At 34.9% G+C, this 21,617-nt stretch overlaps 4 protein-coding genes across 4 annotated transcripts; 1 reads left to right on the top strand and 3 right to left on the bottom strand.

The window, feature by feature from the left end:
* Window positions 1-698: 698 nt before the first annotated feature.
* On the bottom strand, window positions 699-3,328 carry LOC144840848 (patched domain-containing protein 3-like). The gene is made up of 2 exons (XM_078696893.1): window positions 2,713-3,328; window positions 699-2,515 (listed from the first exon to the last, which is right to left on the bottom strand). Exons 1-2 carry the CDS (start codon window positions 3,326-3,328, stop codon window positions 699-701), a joined length of 2,433 nt encoding a protein of 810 aa, XP_078553019.1.
* A 1,869-nt stretch (window positions 3,329-5,197) lies between these two features.
* Window positions 5,198-8,171, bottom strand: LOC144840847 (patched domain-containing protein 3-like). The gene is made up of 2 exons (XM_078696892.1): window positions 7,184-8,171; window positions 5,198-6,999 (listed from the first exon to the last, which is right to left on the bottom strand). Exons 1-2 carry the CDS (start codon window positions 8,169-8,171, stop codon window positions 5,198-5,200), a joined length of 2,790 nt encoding a protein of 929 aa, XP_078553018.1.
* Window positions 8,172-10,639: 2,468 nt separating this feature from the next.
* Window positions 10,640-16,139, top strand: LOC144841201 (F-box only protein 9-like). The gene is made up of 12 exons (XM_078697448.1): window positions 10,640-10,770; window positions 11,365-11,562; window positions 11,667-11,724; window positions 12,007-12,078; window positions 12,164-12,191; window positions 12,394-12,496; window positions 13,010-13,173; window positions 13,547-13,746; window positions 14,112-14,230; window positions 15,360-15,476; window positions 15,601-15,680; window positions 15,987-16,139. Exons 1-12 carry the CDS (start codon window positions 10,768-10,770, stop codon window positions 16,093-16,095), a joined length of 1,251 nt encoding a protein of 416 aa, XP_078553574.1. The 5' UTR covers window positions 10,640-10,767; the 3' UTR covers window positions 16,096-16,139.
* A 632-nt stretch (window positions 16,140-16,771) lies between these two features.
* LOC144840843 (uncharacterized) lies at window positions 16,772-20,030 on the bottom strand. The gene is made up of 3 exons (XM_078696882.1): window positions 19,968-20,030; window positions 17,389-19,686; window positions 16,772-17,023 (listed from the first exon to the last, which is right to left on the bottom strand). The coding sequence occupies exons 1-3, from the start codon at window positions 20,028-20,030 to the stop codon at window positions 16,808-16,810; spliced, it is 2,577 nt and encodes an 858-aa protein (XP_078553008.1). The 3' UTR covers window positions 16,772-16,807.
* Window positions 20,031-21,617: the final 1,587 nt, after the last annotated feature.

The raw sequence follows: 21,617 nt of genomic DNA, 5'->3' as shown, positions 1-21,617 counted from the left end.
AGAATAGAAAATTTCAGATTACTACATATCACCAAAATAGCATATAAACAGCAAAAATGGTAAAAGTATAAACATGTTGTTTACCCCAACAAATAATAGATAGCCGGATTTAAAGTGTAGCCATTCTTACACTACAGTAGTTTGGGATAGGGTTGACAGCCTTCCTACATGTTTATGAGCTACCCACGTCATTTAAATAATAAAATTGACTAATATTGTAAGAAATATTTATATCTTTGTCAAATCAATATGAATGGATATAACAAAATAAGAATTTAAATTCTACACTAACAAACTTGTGGTCGCTTATCTTAGCTATTATTAGTGAGTTGTAAAATAACAAGGCCATATAGATGGCTGCAGTCACGTGCTCAAATTTGAGTTAGTGTTTACCGACCGACCAAACGACCGACATAGTGAGCTGTAGAGTCTTGCACGCGACAAAAAATGGTTTAACGCCATGTCTAGATTGTGCTTATTGCCTTAGAGTGGGAGGCGCGAAAGGATGCGGTACATAAGCTTTGCTTCCATTGGGACGCAACGACGCAAGAACGTTAAGGCGAAAGGAAAGTAATTCGACCGAGTCATAATGATGGATACATTGCGTTACGTTCTTGCGTTGCGTCCTAGTGAGAACCTAACTGAAGTGATGAGGCGTGATATCGAAACAGAGATTTTGAGTAATGTTTAGGTCTACTTTATACCAAAACTGTCGGTGTGGTAAAATGTAGAATGGTTGAAGTATCAGTGAATGCTGAATTTGTGGCATCAATTAAATCTATCGATTGTGTATCGGGGCTTTCGGTTAATTTAAACTCGTTTAATTCAATGTTGTCCATTTTATGGGCGTTCTCATCTGCGATTCCATTTACATGTTCATGGTTGTTATTCATTATTGCTTCTGAATTGCCATTCAATTTTGACTTATTAATCTTAGTTTCTGATTTACACTTCATCATAGATTCAAACACTTCTATTGGAGAAAGTGATAAAACCACAGGTAGAAAAAACAACCCATGAATTAAACCTATTGTTATAACTAGAAACAGTGTTTTGAAAAATGAAACAAAAATTCCAGTTGGGGAATTAACTAGCACGAGGATACCAAGTAAGGTAGAGATTGCGGCTTGTGAGATCGGCATCCCGATTGTATAGTACGCGTCAATAAGCTTGTCGTTACAAGATGGGAATGGAGACACTGTGTATACGTACGACATATGAGCTGTAAAATCAACACTAAACCCTATACACAAAATTATATTAATCATTGTAACAGTATCAAGACGAACTCCCCAAAATGTCATAAACCCTAATACTCCCAGCTCTATGGAAGCTATGGATACAACCACCCAGATGGAGCAGATTGGTTTTGGAACAAACAAAATAGAAACAATCATCATAGCGACTAAAGCAATTGCGAGATTGGTAAGAGTTGCCGGCAAAATAGTTTTGTACTGGTCATATAATAAAAAATAAGTACTAAACGCAAAAGTTTCAAACTCAAAATCTGCAACAATTTCTCTAAAATTCTTCATAAATTCCACATCTTCTGAAGTGTCAAGTCCGACATGATGTCTTATCGAACCAATTAAAAACCGCGAGCTTGTTATACGTGTTCTGTCTTTGTTAAATACTATATCAAGTTTAAATTCTTTAAACTTTTTTTGTACAAGAAATTGATTTTGAAGTATGTCGAGAAAAATAGTGCGGTTAGAACTTGTCTGTTCAGTAACGGAAAGGTATTCGTTAAACGATCGAATCCAGGAATCTGTAAAGTATTCGGAATTTAACCCATATTTACTAGTTTCTAAATGTTTATGTAATTTCATGATGTTTTCGTTTACGTCAGGTTTCCAATACTCAATTTCCTCTGTGAAAACTATTTGTATAAAGGGACCAAAAGTTTGAAAATAACTTTGTTCTATATCTAGAAATTGTTTCAGATAAGAATCTTTTAAAACAATATCTCGTAAATCTAACCCTTGTTTAAGTTGGCTGACACCCCACGTTGAAAAACCTATATACATAACATACACAAGAAGTGTAGCAATTTGCATCCAAGTTTTTCCCATTAGTGGCCCAACGTAATCCCTAAAAAATTCCATAATAATGTGAGATGAATCGGAGCTTTCTACAGTTTTAGAAGGACCTCCAGCACAGAAAAGTCTGTAACGTGAAGAAGGAGCTTCATCAACGGGAACGACCCTTTTCCAAGTAATACAATGTTTATTACCAGCTTCTCTTCGTCCTGTTATCACCATACACGAAAGAAAGAATGTTAACACGTAGATGTACACAAATACAATTGAAACAGCATTATAAACACAGAAATAGGCAACTCCCGGAAATACGCTAGTACAACCAACAGCAAATGCAAGGAAATCTGTAAGTGAGGTGATAGAAATGGACAATGCTGCTTCTGCTAACGTTTCTGATAAACGATCTTCTACCGATGAACGTACATTTGTTTTCCGCCAAGAAGCAACCAATATATACACGTCATCTATACCAATAGCTGAAATAATATTAAAAAGGGATATCATTTCGATTTTGTTAACATAAGAATACCGATTAGTACAGTAATATAATTTGCAACAATTACAGTTCATCCAAATTGTTTTGACCACAATCATAGAAACGGTTATTTTGTATATCAAATGTCTACTAAATATAACTAGGCCTATATCCTATTTAGGTATTTATTAATCTTACCCATAATAATGATTGGCGTCAATGCACTTATAGGAGTGAATATCACGTCAAAGTACAATAGAAGTCCATTTGCTGCAAGACCAGCAAGGACGGCAGACAGCACACCAAGTAATGTTAAAATAGGTTTATTCACTACCCAGTCCATTGTTGCTGAAGATATCAACGAAAATAACACAATGAGTAGGCCGGCGACTGGTATCAATGGCAAAACACTGAAGGTAGCTGCCGTAAATTCATCTGAAAGTGTCGATGCCGTGTCACGTGCGATGTATATCAATTCTGAGTGAAATCTTTCCATGGCTTTTAGAAACTCTTTCTCCCAAAGTTCAGAGATGGTTTCAGACGTCTCCAGATGGTACGACAACATTATATACTTCGTTGATTTCACAATTGTAGTTTCACCAACAAGCTCCACACCTCCTAAGTTTTTACCGATTTCAAATATTTCTCCAGTCTGTAGGACAGTAAGTGGGTAGCTGATATCAATTAGCGGTACTCTCGTGGCATCGTAATTGTATATCTCTAGTATTGCATTGTTTTCACAGTTACCCATCCACGCGAGGCAAATATTACTAAATGTGTATTTTGAACCAGCACTCTTGATCGAGATGTTCATAATGGTTTCATGGACTCTGATCACTTCTAAGAACTCTTTAGTTTGTAAGATATTCTGTTTTTGACTACCACCGATTATGACTCGACCGTATCAAGTGGGCATAGACTGGCGGCTGACTGTCATTCCATTTCCATTTTCATGTTTATTATTGTAGACATCATCAATATAATCCCTATTTTCTATAGATTCAGCGTCTGTTGGTGTAAATAAAAACTCGACGTCGTTGAACAATTCAATTCGTAAACAACCAGTTCCCAGACTTAGGCTGAAAACGATCGGTAAAAGAAGAAACGGTAGTGGATGTCGACAAACTACTCTGGCGTATTGCCCATAAATGTTACTCAAAGGCCGAGTAATGCAATCAAAATTAACACCCATCTTGCTGAAATTTAAATTTATACATTAAATTCTGACGAGATTTTCTTTTTGAGAAAGAGAAAAAAAACAATCTCACTTGGTCTCACCTTGGTGTAAATAAGTAACATGAACATAAGCTGTCATATTATATTGCATAATAAAAATAAAAACAATACAACAGGGTTACTTACTACCTGTCCTGTTTGGTACTAGACCTACGCAATTCAACTTAATACGTGTAGGCTTTAGCAGCAATGTGACACAAATGTTCGGTTTTTCTCAAAGGACGGACTCCAATGATATCTATAAAATGTGCAGGTTATGCATGGATGGTTAAAAGCCTCGTAAAATGCATTCAGTGATGTAGAAATTGTTTGTCAATATTTTCTGAAAAGCTTACATGCATGGGTTATAATTATAACAGAGGGAGAAATAACAAAGTCTGTTTATTTACATGTTGTATGATTTCTACTTGTGTTGTCTATGTTTCAGAACATTTTTGAGTACGAAATGATATATATGGACTTAATGTATAATAAGTTGTACAGTACTATAAACAATAGGCCTGTTGTGCGAGAGTATATTCAAGATGTATTGTCCCGGGATTAAAGTACTAGTAGGTTAACATTTACAAGTTCGATAAAAGTGTGACGAGTGAGGGCGCATTTTATTTTATGGAAGGCCTTTTTTATCTGGACACATATCTGTAAATAGTTTTATTTGGGTTTCTTTATATGTTTATGTATTTTATTATATAATGTTCTGTAAACTACATTTAAGTCTTTCTACAAAACAGTTAATTAGCGTAAGTTGTATAGATTTGTTAATGTATTTTTCAACGGGCGCTAATGGCATCTCGTAATTTCAGTCACGCTTCGTGTCAATTTACGACATAAGGTCGTTAAAATTGGGTATAAAAGTCAAATTTTCTCGTTAAATCCCAAATTTTGAACGACGCAAAGTTTGATAGTGTAGACAGAGCTTAATAGAAATACAATACAAATCATAGCTGCATGGTAGGCTACTCCATACATAGACCTAATGCATCATCATTTTTTGTTAATTATTCGATTTAGAATGGAATGTTTTCCTGGAATAAATAATTGCCAATGAATTAAAATAATTGAAAATAAAATTATACTTTTATTGGTAACAAAGGAATTATTATACAAAAAGTAATAAAAAATGGTCTACAGGTGGTATACTTACATACTCTGATTTAAGACTAATTTTCTTAATTTAAACTAAAATCCGTTTCATTTTTTAATACTATAGAAATGTGGGCATTGTTTTGGACAGAAAGATACTATTGGTATTGAACATTTACTCTTCAAAAATGTACTTCAGTCCAAACGCGATAAGTTTTTTTTCGTACACGAAAAAAGTACTATTGAACGACCGTTCATGATTTGTCAAATTATTTCCATTGCGTAATTGTAATCTTAGTGTGAACCTAACTTAGAAAACAAAGCTTTAGTGAGAGGGGCGTATGAAGTAATGTTTAGGTCTACTTTATACCAAAACTGTCGGTGTGGTAAAATGTAGAATGGTTGAAGTATCAGTGAATGCTGGATTTGTGGCATCAATTAAATCTATCGATTGTGTATCAGGCCTTTCGGTTAATCCAATGTTGTACATTTTAAGGGTGTTCATTTCATCTACTCCATATACATGTCCGTGGTTGTCATTCATTATTGCTTCTGAATTTCCATTCATTTTTGACTTATTAATCTTAGTTTCTGATTTACTCTTTATCATAGATTCAAACATTTCTATTGGTGAAAGTGATAACAACACAGGTAGAAAAAACAACCCATGAATTAAACCTATTGTTATAACCAGAAACAGTGTTTTGAAAAATGAAATAAAAATTCCAGTTGGGGAATTAACTAGCACGAGGATACCAAGTAAGGTAGAGATCGCAGCTTGTGAGATCGGCATCCCGATTGTATAGTACGCGTCAATAAGCTTGTCGTTACGAGATGGGAATGGGGACACTGTGTATACGTACGACATATGAGCTGTAAAATCAACACTAAATCCTATACACAAAATAATATTAATCATTGTAACCGTATCAAGACGAACTCCCCAAAATGTCATAAACCCTAAAACTCCAAGCTCTATGGAAGCAATGGATACAACCACCCAGATGGAGCAGATTGGTTTTGGAACAAACAAAATAGAAACAATCATCATAGCGACCAAGGCAATTGCAAGATTGGTAAGAGTTGCTGGCAAAATAGTTTTGTACTGGTCATATAATAAAAAATAAGTACTAAACGCAAAAGTTTCAAACTCAAAATCTGCAACAATTTCTCTAAAAGTCTCCATTAATTCCACATCTTCTGAAGTGTCAAGTCCCACGTGATGTCTTATCGAACCGACTAAAAACCGCGAGCTTGTTATACCTGTTCTGTCTTTGTTAAATACTATGTCAAGTTCGAATTGTTTAAACTGATTTTGTACAAGAAAATGATTTTGAAGTATGTTGAGAAAAATAGTGCGGTTAGAACTTGTCTGTTCAGTAACGGAAAGGTATTCGTTAAACGACCGAATCCAGGAATCTGTAAAGTATTCGGAGTTTAACCCATATTTACTAGTTTCTAAATGTTTATGTAAATTCATGATGTTTTTGGTTACATCAGGTTTCCAATACTCAATTTCCTCTGTGAAAACTATTTGTATAAAGGGACCAAAAGTTTGAAAAGAACTTTGTTCTATATCTTGAAATCGAATAAGATACGAATCTTTTAAAACAACATCTCGAGAATCTAATCCTTGTTTTAGTTGGGTGACACCCCACGTTGAAAAACCTATGTACATAACGTACACAAGAAGTGTAGCCATTTTTATCCAATGTTTTCCCATTATTGGCCCAACGTAATCCCTAAAAAATGCCATCATAATGTGAGATGAATCGGAGCTTTCTAAATTTTTAGAAGGACCTCCAGCACAGAAAAGTCTGTAACGTGAAGAAGGAGCTTCATCAACGGGAACGACCCTTTTCCAAGTAATACAATGTTTATTACCAGCTTCTCTTCGTCCTGTTATCACCATACACGAAAGAAAGAATGTTAAAACGTAGATGTACACAAATACAATTGAAACAGCATTGTAAATACAGAAATAGGCAATTCCTGGAAATACGCTGGTGCAACCAACAGCAAATGCAAGGAAATCTGTAAGTGAGGTGATAGTGATGGACAATGCTGCTTCTGCTAACGTTTCTGATAAACGATCTTCAACCGATGAACGTACATTCGTTTTCCGCCAAGAAGCAACCAATATATACACATCATCTATACCAATAGCTGAAATAATAAAAAGGGGATATCATTTCTCAAACAAATACCGTTTAGTACAGTAATATAATTTGCAAAAATTATAGTTCTTTTAAATTGTTTTGAAACTTGATTATAGAAACGGTTATTTTGTATAAAATGTCTACTAAATATAACTATAGGCCTATCATATTTAGATAATTATTAATCTTACCCATAATAATGAGTGGAGTCAATGCACTTATAGGAGTGAATTTAACTCCAATGTACAATAGAAGTCCATTTGCAGCAAAACCAGCAAGAATCGCAGACATCACACCAAGTAATGTTAAAATAGGCTTATTCACTACCCAGTCCATTGTTGCTGAAGATATTACCGAAAATGACACAATAAGTAAGAAAGCAACTGGTATCAATGGCACAACACTGAAGGTAGCTGCCGTAAATTCGTCTTCAAGTGTCGATGACGTGTCACGTGCGATGTATATCACTTCTGAATGAAATTCTTCCATAACTTTTAGAAACTCTTTCTCCCAAAGTTCAGAGATGATGTCAGATGTCTCCAGATGGTACGACAACATTATATACTTCGTTGATTTTACAATTTGAGTTTCACCGACAAGTTCCACATCTCCTAAGTTTTGTCCGATTTCAAATATTTCTCCAGTCTGTAGGACAGTAAGTGGGTAGCTGATGTTAATTTGCGGTACTCTCGTGGCATCGTAATTGTAAATCTTTAGTATTGCATTGTTTTTACAGTTACCCATCCACGCGAGGCAAATATTACTAAATGTGTATTCTGAACCAGCATTCGGGATCGAGATGTTCATAATGGTTTCGTGGACTCGAATCACTTCTAAGAACTCTTCAGTTTGTAAGATATTCTGTTTTTGAGCACCGCCGATTATAACTCGACCGTATGAAATGGACGTAGACTGGCGGCTGACTGTCATTCCATTTTCACGTATACCATTGTAGACATCATCAATATAATCCCTATTTTCTATAGATTCAGCGTCTGTTGGTGTAAATAAATAGTCGGCGTCGTTGAACAATTTAATTCGTAAACACCCAGATCCCAGACCTAGACTGATGGCAATCGGTAAAAGAAGAAACGGTAGTGGATGTCGACAGACTACTCTGGCGTAATGTCCATAAATGTTACTCAAAGGCTGAGTAATGCAATCAAAATGAAACCCCATCTTGCTGAAATTTAAATTTAAAGTATGTTAGTGAAACGTATCTTTATAAGTGACCACTATAAATTAATAAGTAAAATAGTTTAATTTTTTTCTTAAAGTTTTTAAATGAATCCATTTTTTAAATGAATTAAAACAAACTGGGTTGATAAATAAAGTAGCCTTTTTCAATTAAGCAATGCTTACCTATGATTAAAAGCAAGACATAATAAATGCCAACTATAGCCTCTTTTTATTTATCGTATTGTAAAGCTAGATTAGTAAAGTAAATTCAATGAAGTGATGGCATAATGTGTAATTAAGGCCTAGGATAGGCAGAGGTTGTTGCCATGCATAGGCCTAGTTTCTTCGATAGGAGAAAGGAACAATTACAGCTGCAGAAAGTAAACATGGGTCCCTGTTGTCTAGCCTATGGTCGAGATACAGACACATTGTCTGGAGACTAGTGTTTAAAAAAATAGTCCGAAGAATTGAAGGGGACTGTCAAAAAATTTAAAAATTCCTTTTCTCTCGACAAATTGAATGCGCTGGGTCTAAACAGAGAAGAGTGTAATCACATGATCTAAAGGGGCTGTCATACAATGCAACATGCCACTATAGGGAGTAGGCCTACACACTATAGTTATAGTCTTTGTTTGTTTAGCAACAAAGTCAAAGCAAATAGGCCTAGACCTTATAGTTTTTATACAACATTCATTTTTTTTACGCAAAGAGTGGTTGAAGCAATGATCTGCCTGTTGAAAGACATCATCTCTTACCCGTCTATAAATGTATTCAAAAACAGTTTGGACAATTTCTGAAGAGACTAAAACCTATAAAAACCCCATCGAATCTCATGGCTAACTTACTTGTCCACTGGTATGCCCACGTAACATGTAGTTCCAGTCAATTCTTAAACTAATGTATAATGTTGGCTTCAGCAATGTACAGTTTGTGACAAATTGATCCTTATCCATTTCAACATATCAGCAATTATCTCTCTTCGCTTCCATGTTGCCTCATAGTACGGAATTCATCGATATTATATAATATTTCGTCAGCAGGTTATGCATGGATGGTTACACGCCTCGTACAATGCATTCAGTGATGTAGACATAATTTTTTTGTCAATATTGTTTCAGTTAAACTTGAATGCATGACGGGATAACAGAGGGAGGAATGTGTTTCTTTATGATTCCTATACCTGTTGGCTATTTTGTTGGTTTTTTTTGTTTGGATCATTGCTTTTTTCTCGGAGAAACAAACTGCTTTCTGTGGATAGGTCACGCCTGAAGCGTTTAAATATAGTTTTCAATTTAGTAGGCTTACTAGGCCCAACTCTGAGCCAGTGGGTCTTTAACATTTTCCCTCACATGCAAGAAACTGTGAACAAATCGAGTTGTTTGAGTGTAATGATTGGACTATGTAGGCCTACTTAGATATACAGTAGCCGGCCATCGGGCCTGTTGTTGCATATGAACTAACTTGTGGCTATAATATGCTGTAGCAGACCTACTACACAGCTTTTTAGTTTCTTTACCATTGACTATGTAGGCCTACTTAGATATACAGTAGCCGGCCATCGGGCCTGTTGTTGCATATGAACTAACTTGTGGCTATAATATGCCGTAGCAGACCTACTACACAGCTTTTTAGTTTCTTTACCATTGACTATGTAGGCCTACTTAAATATACAGTAGCCGGCCATCGGGCCTGTTGTTGCATATGAACTAACTTGTGGCTATAATATGCCGTAGCAGACCGACTACATAGCTTTTTAATTTCTTTACCATTTTTTACTTTAAATTTGAATATTAATTTTATTACATCCTGTAATATCTGCTTATTTAACCTCACATTGGCAGATTACCAATTCGCTTTTCTAACTAATGGATTTAAAGAATAATAACCATTAATTAAAATGATTCAAACAGAATTAATTCCCTTAATCCTAATTGATCAGATGGGCCCAGTCCAATATCCCCATGCACTGACCACATTTTTGTCAACTAGCATCTTAGCTACACCTTTCATTGCACTCTCTTTACCAAATATTTGATATTGTATCTTTTAGGGATCTATTTATTGAGAATTCTCACTTGATTCACTTGGAATAACTTGAATAGTTTACTTGATACACTTAGTAGTTTTATTTTACCGCTGCGGTAAGAATGACTAAAATGAATACGGCCTATAATAGAGGTATTATAGTTCACTAATATCTCTATGCCTACAACAATTGCGTACATGCATATAGCACTATAATATCTCTATGGTATATGCTAGGATAAAAGATAGCCTACTTGAAATGAGGATTTGACGCGCGCATATGTTAAATTTAAGATTTGGTCATAAGCATAAAGATAGTGAACTACAATATCTCTATTGTCATAGATGTGAGATCTAAGAAAGCCGGCGATGGTTTTTTATGCTATGGTTTTGGTTGTGCTGCTATAAAAGTAATGAGGGCGCCCTGCAATAACAACTTTCAACAACAATCGGAAGAAAAGAAATGGAGGCTGCTGCAAGATATCTTAAATATTTTAGCTCAGTTCTTCGTTATTCTACCAGTGATTTTTCTATTTGAGTGTTGTTTTTAACGTATTAGTAAGCAGGTACAATGGTGCGTATAAATTTATATATTTTCCTTGTAATTCGGCTTTCTGATAACAGTTCTACTCTAGGCCTAGCTAGGGCCTAGGCCTAGCCTAAACTAGCTAGAGAGTAGGCCCTCAACAAGCTTCCGAATCCTAGCTAGACAAGGTGGGTAGGCGTCTTGATTAGATTAAACTACTCCCTGGTTAGGCTACCTTGTTTAGCCTTCCTAAATATATAGGCCAGTAGTACGTCTATGTTATTATTAGTGTTACTAATTATTACTGCTAGGCCTAGTGCTACAGTACCATATGTAGGCCTAGGCGTAGGCCCTAGGCCTATTCCACGTTGTATGTATGGGTTAGTTAGCTTACAACGTTACAGGATCATGCGTTTATTTAGTAGATAGCCTACTTAGAGTATATTTTTAGTGGGAATACTATTTATTATTATTATTCATGTAAATAAATGCTTACCAAAATCACCTACTTAGGCATTTTATCTACCTTGATTGATTGATTGATTGATTAAATGATACCCAACCATATATAGCGTTTTTATGATATAAATGTACGAGCGAATGTTATATAATATAATAATATTGTATCTATTTTGATTTAAGTCGTCGGGTGAAAGAGATTTCATTATCCCAGTGATAGATGATGATGAAAGAGAGGAAGAGTATGAAGAAGAAGTGAGTGTCGAGCAGCAGTTAGTAGAGTTCAGGAACAGATGGAAAGAAGAATTGAATTTAGACACGATGAAAGAGAATGAGGAACAAGAAAAAAAGAAGCACGAGGAATCTACAAAAGAACAAAAGGTAAAGAAGTAATTCTCTAGGTTTTGATTTTTATTTGATTATTATAAAGTTGAAGTAAAATTGGTAAAGTATTTTAAAATAATTTATCATAATTTCATTTTCAGGCTGAAAAACTGTTTCTTGAAGGAGTAGCTGCTGAAAGAGTTGGTCATCTGTATGATGGTAGGACAAATAAGAAGTCTTTGTACATTTTGTACTCGCATCAGTATATAAGCCAACCCCATATGGCAAAATGGCACTTAAGCCCTGTCTACACTATCGAACTAGTTTGACAAAAAAGTGTGATATGCCGAAATATGGTGGCGATATGATGTCATCATGTCCATATTGACATATCACATTTGTTGTTACATAAAGTTTGATCATGTAGACAGAGATTTAGGACTGTAGTCATGGCCTGACTGCAGCAATATTGATTAATTTAAAATTTTTTTTTATTTTCAGCAATCTCATTTTATAGTCAAGCAATTAAGCTTGTTCCTGATATTGAATCAAAAATTCAATTTCAAACTGGAGGTAAGTAATCATGCCATGTGTGCTTTCATATAAGTATTTAGCAGGATACATGATTTGACAATAATAATTGTGTTTTTTTTTATAGAATGTTCAAGTGAAGATGAGAATGAAGAGTAAGTGTAATATATGTTGGAAGTCAGTGCTTTAGCCTGATTAGAGTTTAAATTATCAACTTGGCTAATGTATGGTCAACACATGATGCATTTTCACCAGTATATTAAACTTAAATCTATGGAATTTGAAAACTAGCACAATTCATATACTGTACTGTATCATATTTCTAATAATTTCTTTCTCATTTTCAACAACTTTTAGGACGGATACTATTGGGGAAGATGTGGATAATATCATTAGCACTCTTAACAATATGACAATAGATAATGTCAAAAGCCATTGTGAACCTGAATGTGAGCAAAAGGTTGGTTGAACAATCCTAGGCCCCTGAATTTAAATCCCTGAATTGTGCCTGTATAATAGGCCTCATTTAAATCATGGGTTTAATGCTATAACAGTCAGGGGAAAATGGGAAAAGGCTTCCTACTTTCTAGGAGTGTTTTGACAACTCTTGTAACCAAACATGAGCACAGTTCTCATTTTTCCCATAACTGATATGATAACCAATTTTGTATTGAATTGTATTAACCTACTGTACAGTTGGGTTTTTACCAAAAATAAAACCTTTAATTGTGCTTGTCTAAGCCCTGTAAATAAGTACCTGGTTAAAATACTAGGGTGGATATGGCAGTGTGGAAAGGAACTGGCCACCCTACCAGGCCCGTAGCCAGCATGAAGTAGACAAGGTTTTTAACCTCTTGTTACAGCCTTGCCTATCCCATAATGCTGAAGCTTAGTACAATGAGCTACAACAGCTCATTCCCCTACAGATGTTCAGTTCAGAATGATAGTTTAAAATGTTAACTTGTTTTTTCAGGAAACTCACATTTCCAGCCTACCTGTTGAGTTACTTCTTTACATCTTTAGATGGGTTGTTAGCGATGAACTTGACTTGCGTAGTCTGGAACAACTTTCCTGTGTTTGTCACGGATTTTATGTTTGTTCACGTGATCCGGAACTATGGAGACTTTCGTGCCAAAGGTGGATAGGATTGGATACTTTTTTATATTACTTGTCTGCCTTATTCCAATAAAGTCAGCCAGTTCATGTTTGCCTTATATTGCTAACCTCTCTCTTATTACTCTCATTAACTGCGGTGATTATTCTCTGTGATTCTTTCTGGCTATTTTACTTTATAGATTTAGCTTTTTGATTGTTTTGTCTATTTGTATCTCTGAAATCCAGCCACTGATACAAACAGCGTTTGTTAGTTTGTCAGTACTTTGCCTTTAGATATATTACTATATATAATATATATTTTTAATATCTGAACCTTTTAATAATGAAATCTAAACTCCAGTATGACTCATTTAAACTGATATAGAAAGTTAAATAAGGCTATATTAAATTATAGAGTATGGGGAAAGACTGCATGGCTTACCAAGGAATTTCCAAGCTGGCGTGATATGTTTGTGCGTCGGCCTCACCTTCGTTTTGATGGTATCTATATTAGTAAGATTCAGTATTATCGTTTTGGTGAGGCTGGTCTTGATCACTTCTACAAACCATTTCATTTGGTGGAGTATTACCGATATCTTCGGGTTTTTCCAGATGGTAAGGACCTTCAATTTATCTGCAATGTAAATGTAGCATTAGTAGACTAGTGTAATTGGAGCAATAATGTAAAAAGTATTTTGTAAAGGTTTCACCAAAAGGGCATGGGAAAAGAGAAGGGAAAGCAACAATAAAAATGATTAGTTCTTTGTTTTTAAATCCTGTATTACATTTTTAATGTTATTTTTTTATATTTTGTACATAATTTATTATAGTATAAGTTTCCTTGTAAATAGGCCTTTTTTTTCTTTCATTTTACTTCCTCTGGACGCACCTTCATTCAAGTAGTGTGCCACAGTTTCAAAAGTGTAGCTTCAAAATAAATTATTATTAGGCCTAATAATATGTTTGTTGTTTACAAATAGGCCATGTGATAATGCTGACCACAGCAGAGGAACCAAGCATAATGGTTATGAAACTGCGTTCAAAGACGACATCTTTTGAAGGGATCCAAGTTGGCAAATATAAGATGATAGGGGATTTGGTATGCTGCACAGTTTTCTGTTAAAGATATATTGTCCCCCAAAAAACATGAAAAATGAAGATTAATAAAATCATACTTTAAATAGGCCATTTTGCAGTTTTAATAAAGTTATTCACTTCTGTAAAAAAAAAAAACCCCAAAATTTATTTCATTTATAAAAAGACAAACGAAATGGTTAATTTTAACTAAAAACCATTGTCTGACGACAGACAATTTTACAGTATTTTTTGCTTTAAATTACATTTTTCAGGAAAATAATTTTTTTTTCGATCCAGTTTTATGTGACATTAAAATGGCATATTCAACAAAAAAATTGAAAAAGAAAAATGTTTAGGGGGACAATATATCGTTAAACAATATAAACATAATTCTCAAGTATGAAATATATGGATAGAAACAAATACTTACATTACCATTCAGAAAAACCTTGGATATTTTCCTGTGTATATTAAAATGTGTTATAATGTTGTTGCAATCCTTGCTAAGAAATGTTTAAATAATCAATAATAGATTTACAATAGAGGGAAATGGCGAAGCACGATGATGTCACTGAAAATTGCCGATCGGATTTCCTTTATGTTACTTTAGGTGTATATACAACACCTTTGAAAAACATAATATACAAAATAGAATAAAGAAAAAATATATATAATAACTCAGTGGCGTAACGAAGAGAACTGAGGCCCGTGGTTTACCCTAAGTGGCCCTCCAACATTGGAGACCTCGGGCCTTTTTATCCTTTTCCGACATATATTAATGCCTGTTTTTTTCTCTGGGCACTGCTCAGGGGCCCCCATAAGCTCAGGGGCCCCCATAAGCTCAGGGGCCCCTGGGTTCAGTCAGTGAGCGCTCATTTATTGTCATTTTAACAATGAGGAACTCGTTGATCCTATGTCTGACTGCGACAAATACCAACAGTACTGTTATATGTACATATTCTCCGCGGCGCGCGGTGTCTGTTAGGGGCCGTGGAACGGATCATGTCGCAGCCACAAATAAACCATTTGATCTCCGGAGCTCAGCGTTCTGTTTATGTAGTCATATACTTATGTGATTTGTGTTTCGCGATGTCCTTCGAGTTCAAGCTGCTCCTAGAGTAATACGCCTAATACAACATTTCTTATTGTAGATGACGTGTGTGATGCAACGCGAAAATCTGAAGGTGTACGACAATAAAATGAAACGATATCGTAAATGTAGAAGCCAAGACTCTAATAAGAACAGCTACAATCAGACATTCCATATGGTATGAACACTTACTTGTTATTTCATAAAAACGTATCTTGATTCTAATTGTATTCTTGCCATCAAAATAAAATGCCTTGGTACAATAACAAGGTGTATAATAAATAAATAAAATCGATTTTCAGGAATTCAAAGTGAGCGGTTCCATTCAAAGACCAAACACGCGGTTGGAATGGCGACGCTATACGGTTGAAACGCATCAAAGGTACAAGCAAAATATTTTCTGTTTTAGGCTATTTTTTATACACGTAAAAGAAACCGTATTCCGATTTATTTTATAATAGTGTGGATATCTAGTACGGTATTCTTAAAACCAGATACAGGGATACTTCTATTATTTAAAATTATACATTTAAACTTTTTAATTATTTACGTAATGAAGTATAACACACAAGTTAATATAATAATATTAATAATTATATTATACATTTTTAGAAACACGCCTAACGCGGTAGCTGATATAAATTACTTAAAAAATAATTATATTATTTACATTATTTCTGTCTTACAGACGTTCTGGTAGAAACACTTTCGGAGAAATTGATATCAACAACACATTTCCAACAATGTTCTTCTCACGTGTTAAGAGTTACTTAGCCATTTCAAGTAATCCACTGTAGAATAGGTTTGAGCACGGAAAAATAAGTATCATGATTTGAGTGAATTTTAAAAATGTTTTAGAAGTCGAAATTAGTATAAACGTATCAATGCCTTATGATAAATTGCCTTCGTTGAAACAGACAGTGTGACGCAAAGTTTTATTTCTGGTTCATTCGAAAAGACTACTATCGAAAAAAAAAACTTTTGAAAGAATTCGAAGAAGTTATAGAAGAAAAGAAAAAAAGATTATATTTAATGTTTGTAAATTTAAAAAATAGAACGTCTTTTTCATTTGTCATCCGTGATTTGTTTCTGCTGTGGTTGTTTTAACTTTAGTTTGACGAGATGTCTGTATAAAACATCAACTACTAAAACTGCGATTTGATCTGTATTACCAATATATATATACTTTTTTAACAACCAGATCAGCTGTTTAAATATATCTGTTATTATATGTGTATAGGTATTATCAATGATTTACTTATTATTTACATCATGGAGAAATAACTTATTTCTCCATGTTTACACTTACCATGTCTAACAAAATTTAACTTACTAATTATACATATCATTTTACTAAAATACCGTAGTCCACACAGATGTGTTGGTTTAAGTTGTGTAGTACACAAACACGGTTAAACCTATACAAGTTTTATATTAAAATTATTTTAATTTGTGTGCAAATTATGTTTTATATTTGTTTCGGTGTCAACGAGCTAACCAATCTCCCAATCAAATACTACTGGATTTAATACTAGTATTCTGAGACGATCTTTTATTTCTCTGCGATGTTAGTATTCTCTTCGTTGAATAGGTGATGTTGAACGCAATGAATATGAACAAGCCTTGAAGGGAGTTTAGAATGACGAAGAGATACCAGAGGATCACGTGATCAAAAAACGACGCAAGAAATCCAAATATCCACGATAATCCCATAACTGTTGAAATCTGAAAATGTTAATAATTCACACAAATTTAATTTGTTGGAGATTACAATAATTATATTCAATTTATGCCTATAAGGTTTATCGCAAATAGCGTAAATGCACGGCGGAAACGGGTTGGGAGGAAACGTCACGACGCGTACGTACAAATAGCAAATCACGTACGTGCGCGTCGTGACGTTTGCTCCCAAACCCTTCCCACCATGCGTCGAGCACGCTATTTGCGATAAACCTTATTTTTAGAAACACGTTATCTACTAGGCCTAGACTATAGGCCTACTGTATTATTCAAATGCTATAGCATGCCGCGCCTATGGCCTACTATATAGTAATAATATGGCATCATAGGCCTAATGTAATATTTGTTACCCGTATGTAGACGACAAGTTCTTCAGCTAGCTGCTTTTGCTTTGACTTGTCACCACTGACAACGGCAGTGGATTGTTTACTTTCTCTGATTCCGCAAATCGTTGCAACAAATAGTATAGCGTTTGGTAAAAGAACGACAGCCAAAGGAATGCCGAATACGTACAACAATGCAACCTCGTCCCGAATCCAACAAATAGAATCATCACCGTATATCACGTTTAAGCCCGTACACTCACAATGATGCAAGCACATAAGTGCTCCAATGTAAACTGCAGGAATTCCCCAACTATAAATAAAGTAGTACATGAACGATTTCTTCTTTGAACGCTTACTTCTAGGTGCCGCTCTAAAAACCAAGAATGTTCTAGAAAGTTCAAACGCAATGGTATTCATCCATAAGAAACAAACCAGCCAAAGGTAAAGCAAAACCACAGCCAATACTGTGCAAAGCGTTTCCCATCTAGTAAAATTGCCTTGAATGAGTGTCAGTAACAACGAGCCAAACAACGAGACGGATATATTTATAAGAATGTTCCCAGACAATGTTCTAAGTTCTGCGAAGATTATACGTAAAATAATCGTCAAGAGAAGACCAAGGAGCGACAGAATGGTCCCAATAACACTGATGTACGATAAGATTCCATCATACTTGAAAAATTGATTTATTTTCAATACAATCTTCTCTCCAGTTTGATTCTGAAAAGAACACACTCGAACAGTGTCTGTTGTGTTCGAGAAAATAATCTCATCTTCTTGAAATACTTTTCCTGATGAATCATTGTAAATATAAGTCCCATTCCCTTGATCGATGAAAGCCGATGCAGGCAGTGACGTTTGTGGACAAAATTGACATGTTGCTACTGACAGACTTCTACAACTGTAAGATTCATTACTGAACTGGTGAACAACCTCTAATAGATACCCACCATTAGGAACCAGTACAGTATGGTTGTTGTCGTAATCAAGAAATGCATCTGTGATGTTTTCACGAGGACAGAATAAATTCTCGGGTAGTTTTGTTGTTGAACAGTTGTGTGTAAAGGTCACAAGATTCAACTGAGTAGTGTTAGTGTTGTTGATTCCAGTAATTACCAAGTTATAGATAGCATACACTAAATCGCAATGATTTGCCGACATTGAGATTGACATTACTGAATTGTTCATCTTCTGCGTCAATACTTTGTGATGATATTTAACTTGAAGTATTTTAAGATTTTCAGTAAATTCATCAATAGATGTAACATTTTGAACACCTTGATAATGATAATCGACTGTTACTGATTGTTCTTGTAGACTGCAAGAACAAAATGTTTGTTGACGTATCTTCGTGTCACTTTTTGTGCAATCTGTGAGATTGAATGGCGCGTGCGCGTCGACGCATTGGGAATCTTGAAGTGACAATCCAGGACTACACGATAGCGTAAGACACTCGCTCGTGAATGGGTCGAAAACCTCGCCAGTAGCACAGGTGACTCCTTCTGTGACGTAAGACCCTGACTCAGAGTCAATGCGGACAGAGCTTTGGGCAGAAAAGTCAACTACAACTGTTAGTGGTGTAAGTGCAACTTCTGAACCTCTACCAAACGAAGAATCTTCACATGAATATTCGTTCATATCGTTACAAATTGCACAATATTGGTTTTTATAGACACGTGGACGTAGACGTGGTCCATTACCATCATAAACAATAGCTGTGTAGTTCCGTTCTTCACATGCGTAAATCACACTTTCATTAGAATAGCTTTCTTTACAATGCCCGACTGCTTTCCAATTGCAAGCCCGCCTTGTATCGTTAGTACCTAATAGCTTAAACTCCTTTTCCCAATTGGCAATAACACCTTCGTCGATATTTTGTAATTGAGGTGATTCATTTTGTGAAGGGGTTTGGGATGAAGACATTTCTGAACAACCGCTACAATAAAACGTCACTTCCCATGCCGTTACGTTGGTGATATGTACACCATTGCAAAGAGCGCAATACACGTTTCTATATATATTATCGTCTTGATCTGAGACGATAATCGTCAACAGAATATCATCTTCTCTTGGATGTTCACATCTTTCAGCATAAACGGAACTTGTCTCTCTACATAAACCTATTGCGTAAAAGCCAGATGTAAATGTTCTGTCTCCTGGAATACATTTTAATAATAGATTCGAGTACGGTGCTTCTACAAATTGTGAAGATGGGCAGGTTGACCCATAGTCGTAGCAACAATCTTCAAAGTATTGGCAAGCTGGATCACATCCACATTCAACTCCTACGTTGGTTGGTGGCGATCCACAACGATTTTCACACTGATGGTGTACACACACTACATCAAAACACCGGGAAGGAAAAGGTAAAAATGAAAAATTAGACAAAGTGTGTGTGAATTTGTACATTTGTAGAATTTCTTTTGCACATTCAACGTCAAAACTGATCGTTTTTTACATTTAACGACGTGATGTTTGCATTTTACTGAATTACAAATTTTTACAGATTTGCACATTTGAGGGTGCCATGTTTGCACAAATGTGGTTGTTTGCACAAATGTGACGTTTTGCACTTTCCACAGCCCATCAAGGCCTAAGCCTACCAACATAAACCCAAGTTCTATTTTCATCCCATTTGATTGTGCAACAAATTGGTCAGAAGTCATGCTAATACGCTGCGCTGCTGTAATACTTACTTTCATGGCAGATCACGATATATGATAACAGGCCCACTGTTACAAAGACTGCAATATACGTTGTGGAACACATGTTTATTAATCTGTGAAACACGGTTATGTTATCAGCAGACGGATATTCCTTCCCCTTCCTAAATTGAAAAAATATAATGTAAAAGTTAGTTCAGGGCCCTATATTATTAAAATCAAGGATCTGCATTATAATTTGGTCAACCATAGAGGTATTATAGTGAACTATAATATCTCTATGGTAAAACCAGGGAATTTAACTCTTCCCTGGTAAAAGAACCAGACAGTGACTTGGCACTGGCATTTTAATGATGGACTAATTGTTTGCAATTGGCCCAATTTTATACTCATTTCATTTTAAAATTCGTTGCTCGACAAGAAATTATATATTTTTACCTAATTTAATGTAATCAATAGCCTAAAACTACGATATTTATTATATTTAAAAAATTAAAATATTATTTTAAAATGAATTAAAATACGTAATTGCTCATTGACGAATTGGGAATTTAAGTCTGCCTTACCTCCTAGACTCAAGTGGACACCTCCTGTAATAATTTAAGTCTACCTTACCCCCTAAACTCAAGTGGACACCTCGTGCAAACGGTGATCAACGATCAACTGGTCATCGTTGATCATGAGTCGTTTAATAAACGATCAATTCGTATTCCAATTTGACATTTGAGCGACACTTGATTGACGCTGCGTTATTGGCTAACATCTTGATTTCCCTAGATTGTTTGCAAAAAAAGCAGCATTTTGAGTACTTATTTTAGAAAATTTTCGGAATTAACTTTGAAATTTAATATTTTCAGTATTCAGTAATAAATGGCGGTAATAATTGGTGAAATCATATAATATTGATCGGACTAATTTAAAAGTCAGATCACAGAGTTGTATATTATTCAAAATACGCCACTACTCATTGTTAAATATTCAAAACCCTCGAACGAAAACGTAATTATGGCTTAATATTACCTTGCATATGGTGATTGGCAGTTAATAAAAATGCCGTTAAAGTATACAATTTACGTTGAGCAGCATAAAACGTAAGAACAAAAGAACCTAATATAAAGATCGAGTGTTATAGGAAATGTCAATCATGAACATAATATATATACTGTATACTTTATCTGATTACATACTTATACCAGGCAAGAGTGAAATTAATGTAAATCTTTCTTGATTACTTCCTACTTATACCGGATCAGAATACAATACAGATTTTGCAGTATTTGATAAATTAAAAATGAGGATGGGGTGGGGGGAAGTGCTACTTACTAGTAAGTAAGGTTAAAAATGTATTGTCCCCTGAAAAATAATTTTACAATTTTAATGTCAATAGTAGTCTTTCACTTTGACCAAAAAATTGGATCAAAAGAAAAAATTATTTACCGGGAAAACCGTAGGCCTAATTTAAATCAAATTGGCTACCAGCAATGGGGTTTTGGTTGAATTTAACCAATTATTTGTTTTTTTGAAAACATTATTAGGCCTATTGCATTTTTTAAAAATGAATTAATTCATTTTTACTTCAATCCTTTGATT

This window comes from Antedon bifida, chromosome 4, assembly GCF_963402885.1.
Source record: "Antedon bifida chromosome 4, ecAntBifi1.1, whole genome shotgun sequence".
Lineage (NCBI taxonomy): Eukaryota > Metazoa > Echinodermata > Crinoidea > Comatulida > Antedonidae > Antedon > Antedon bifida.
Note: the sequence above shows the minus strand (reverse complement) of the source record. Positions and strands in the feature narration are given on the sequence as shown.

Excerpts from the sequence above, each read along its gene's own strand:
- LOC144840848 (XM_078696893.1), bottom strand. The coding sequence starts at position 3,328 with ATGAACATCTCGATCAAGAGTGCTGGTTCAAAATACACATTTAGTAAT. Across the intron at positions 2,516-2,712 it reads GACGCCAATCATTATTATGG|CTATTGGTATAGATGACGTG; the intron begins GTAAGATTAATA and ends ATATTATTTCAG.
- LOC144840847 (XM_078696892.1), bottom strand. The coding sequence starts at position 8,171 with ATGGGGTTTCATTTTGATTGCATTACTCAGCCTTTGAGTAACATTTAT. Across the intron at positions 7,000-7,183 it reads GACTCCACTCATTATTATGG|CTATTGGTATAGATGATGTG; the intron begins GTAAGATTAATA and ends TTATTATTTCAG.
- LOC144841201 (XM_078697448.1), top strand. Across the intron at positions 11,725-12,006 it reads AGTTGGTCATCTGTATGATG|CAATCTCATTTTATAGTCAA; the intron begins GTAGGACAAATA and ends TTTTATTTTCAG. Across the intron at positions 14,231-15,359 it reads ATAAGATGATAGGGGATTTG|ATGACGTGTGTGATGCAACG; the intron begins GTATGCTGCACA and ends TTCTTATTGTAG.
- LOC144840843 (XM_078696882.1), bottom strand. The coding sequence starts at position 20,030 with ATGACTTCTGACCAATTTGTTGCACAATCAAATGGGATGAAAATAGAA. Across the intron at positions 19,687-19,967 it reads TAGAACTTGGGTTTATGTTG|TGTGAAAATCGTTGTGGATC; the intron begins GTAGGCTTAGGC and ends GTACACCATCAG. Across the intron at positions 17,024-17,388 it reads AACTTGTCGTCTACATACGG|ATTTCAACAGTTATGGGATT; the intron begins GTAACAAATATT and ends TAACATTTTCAG.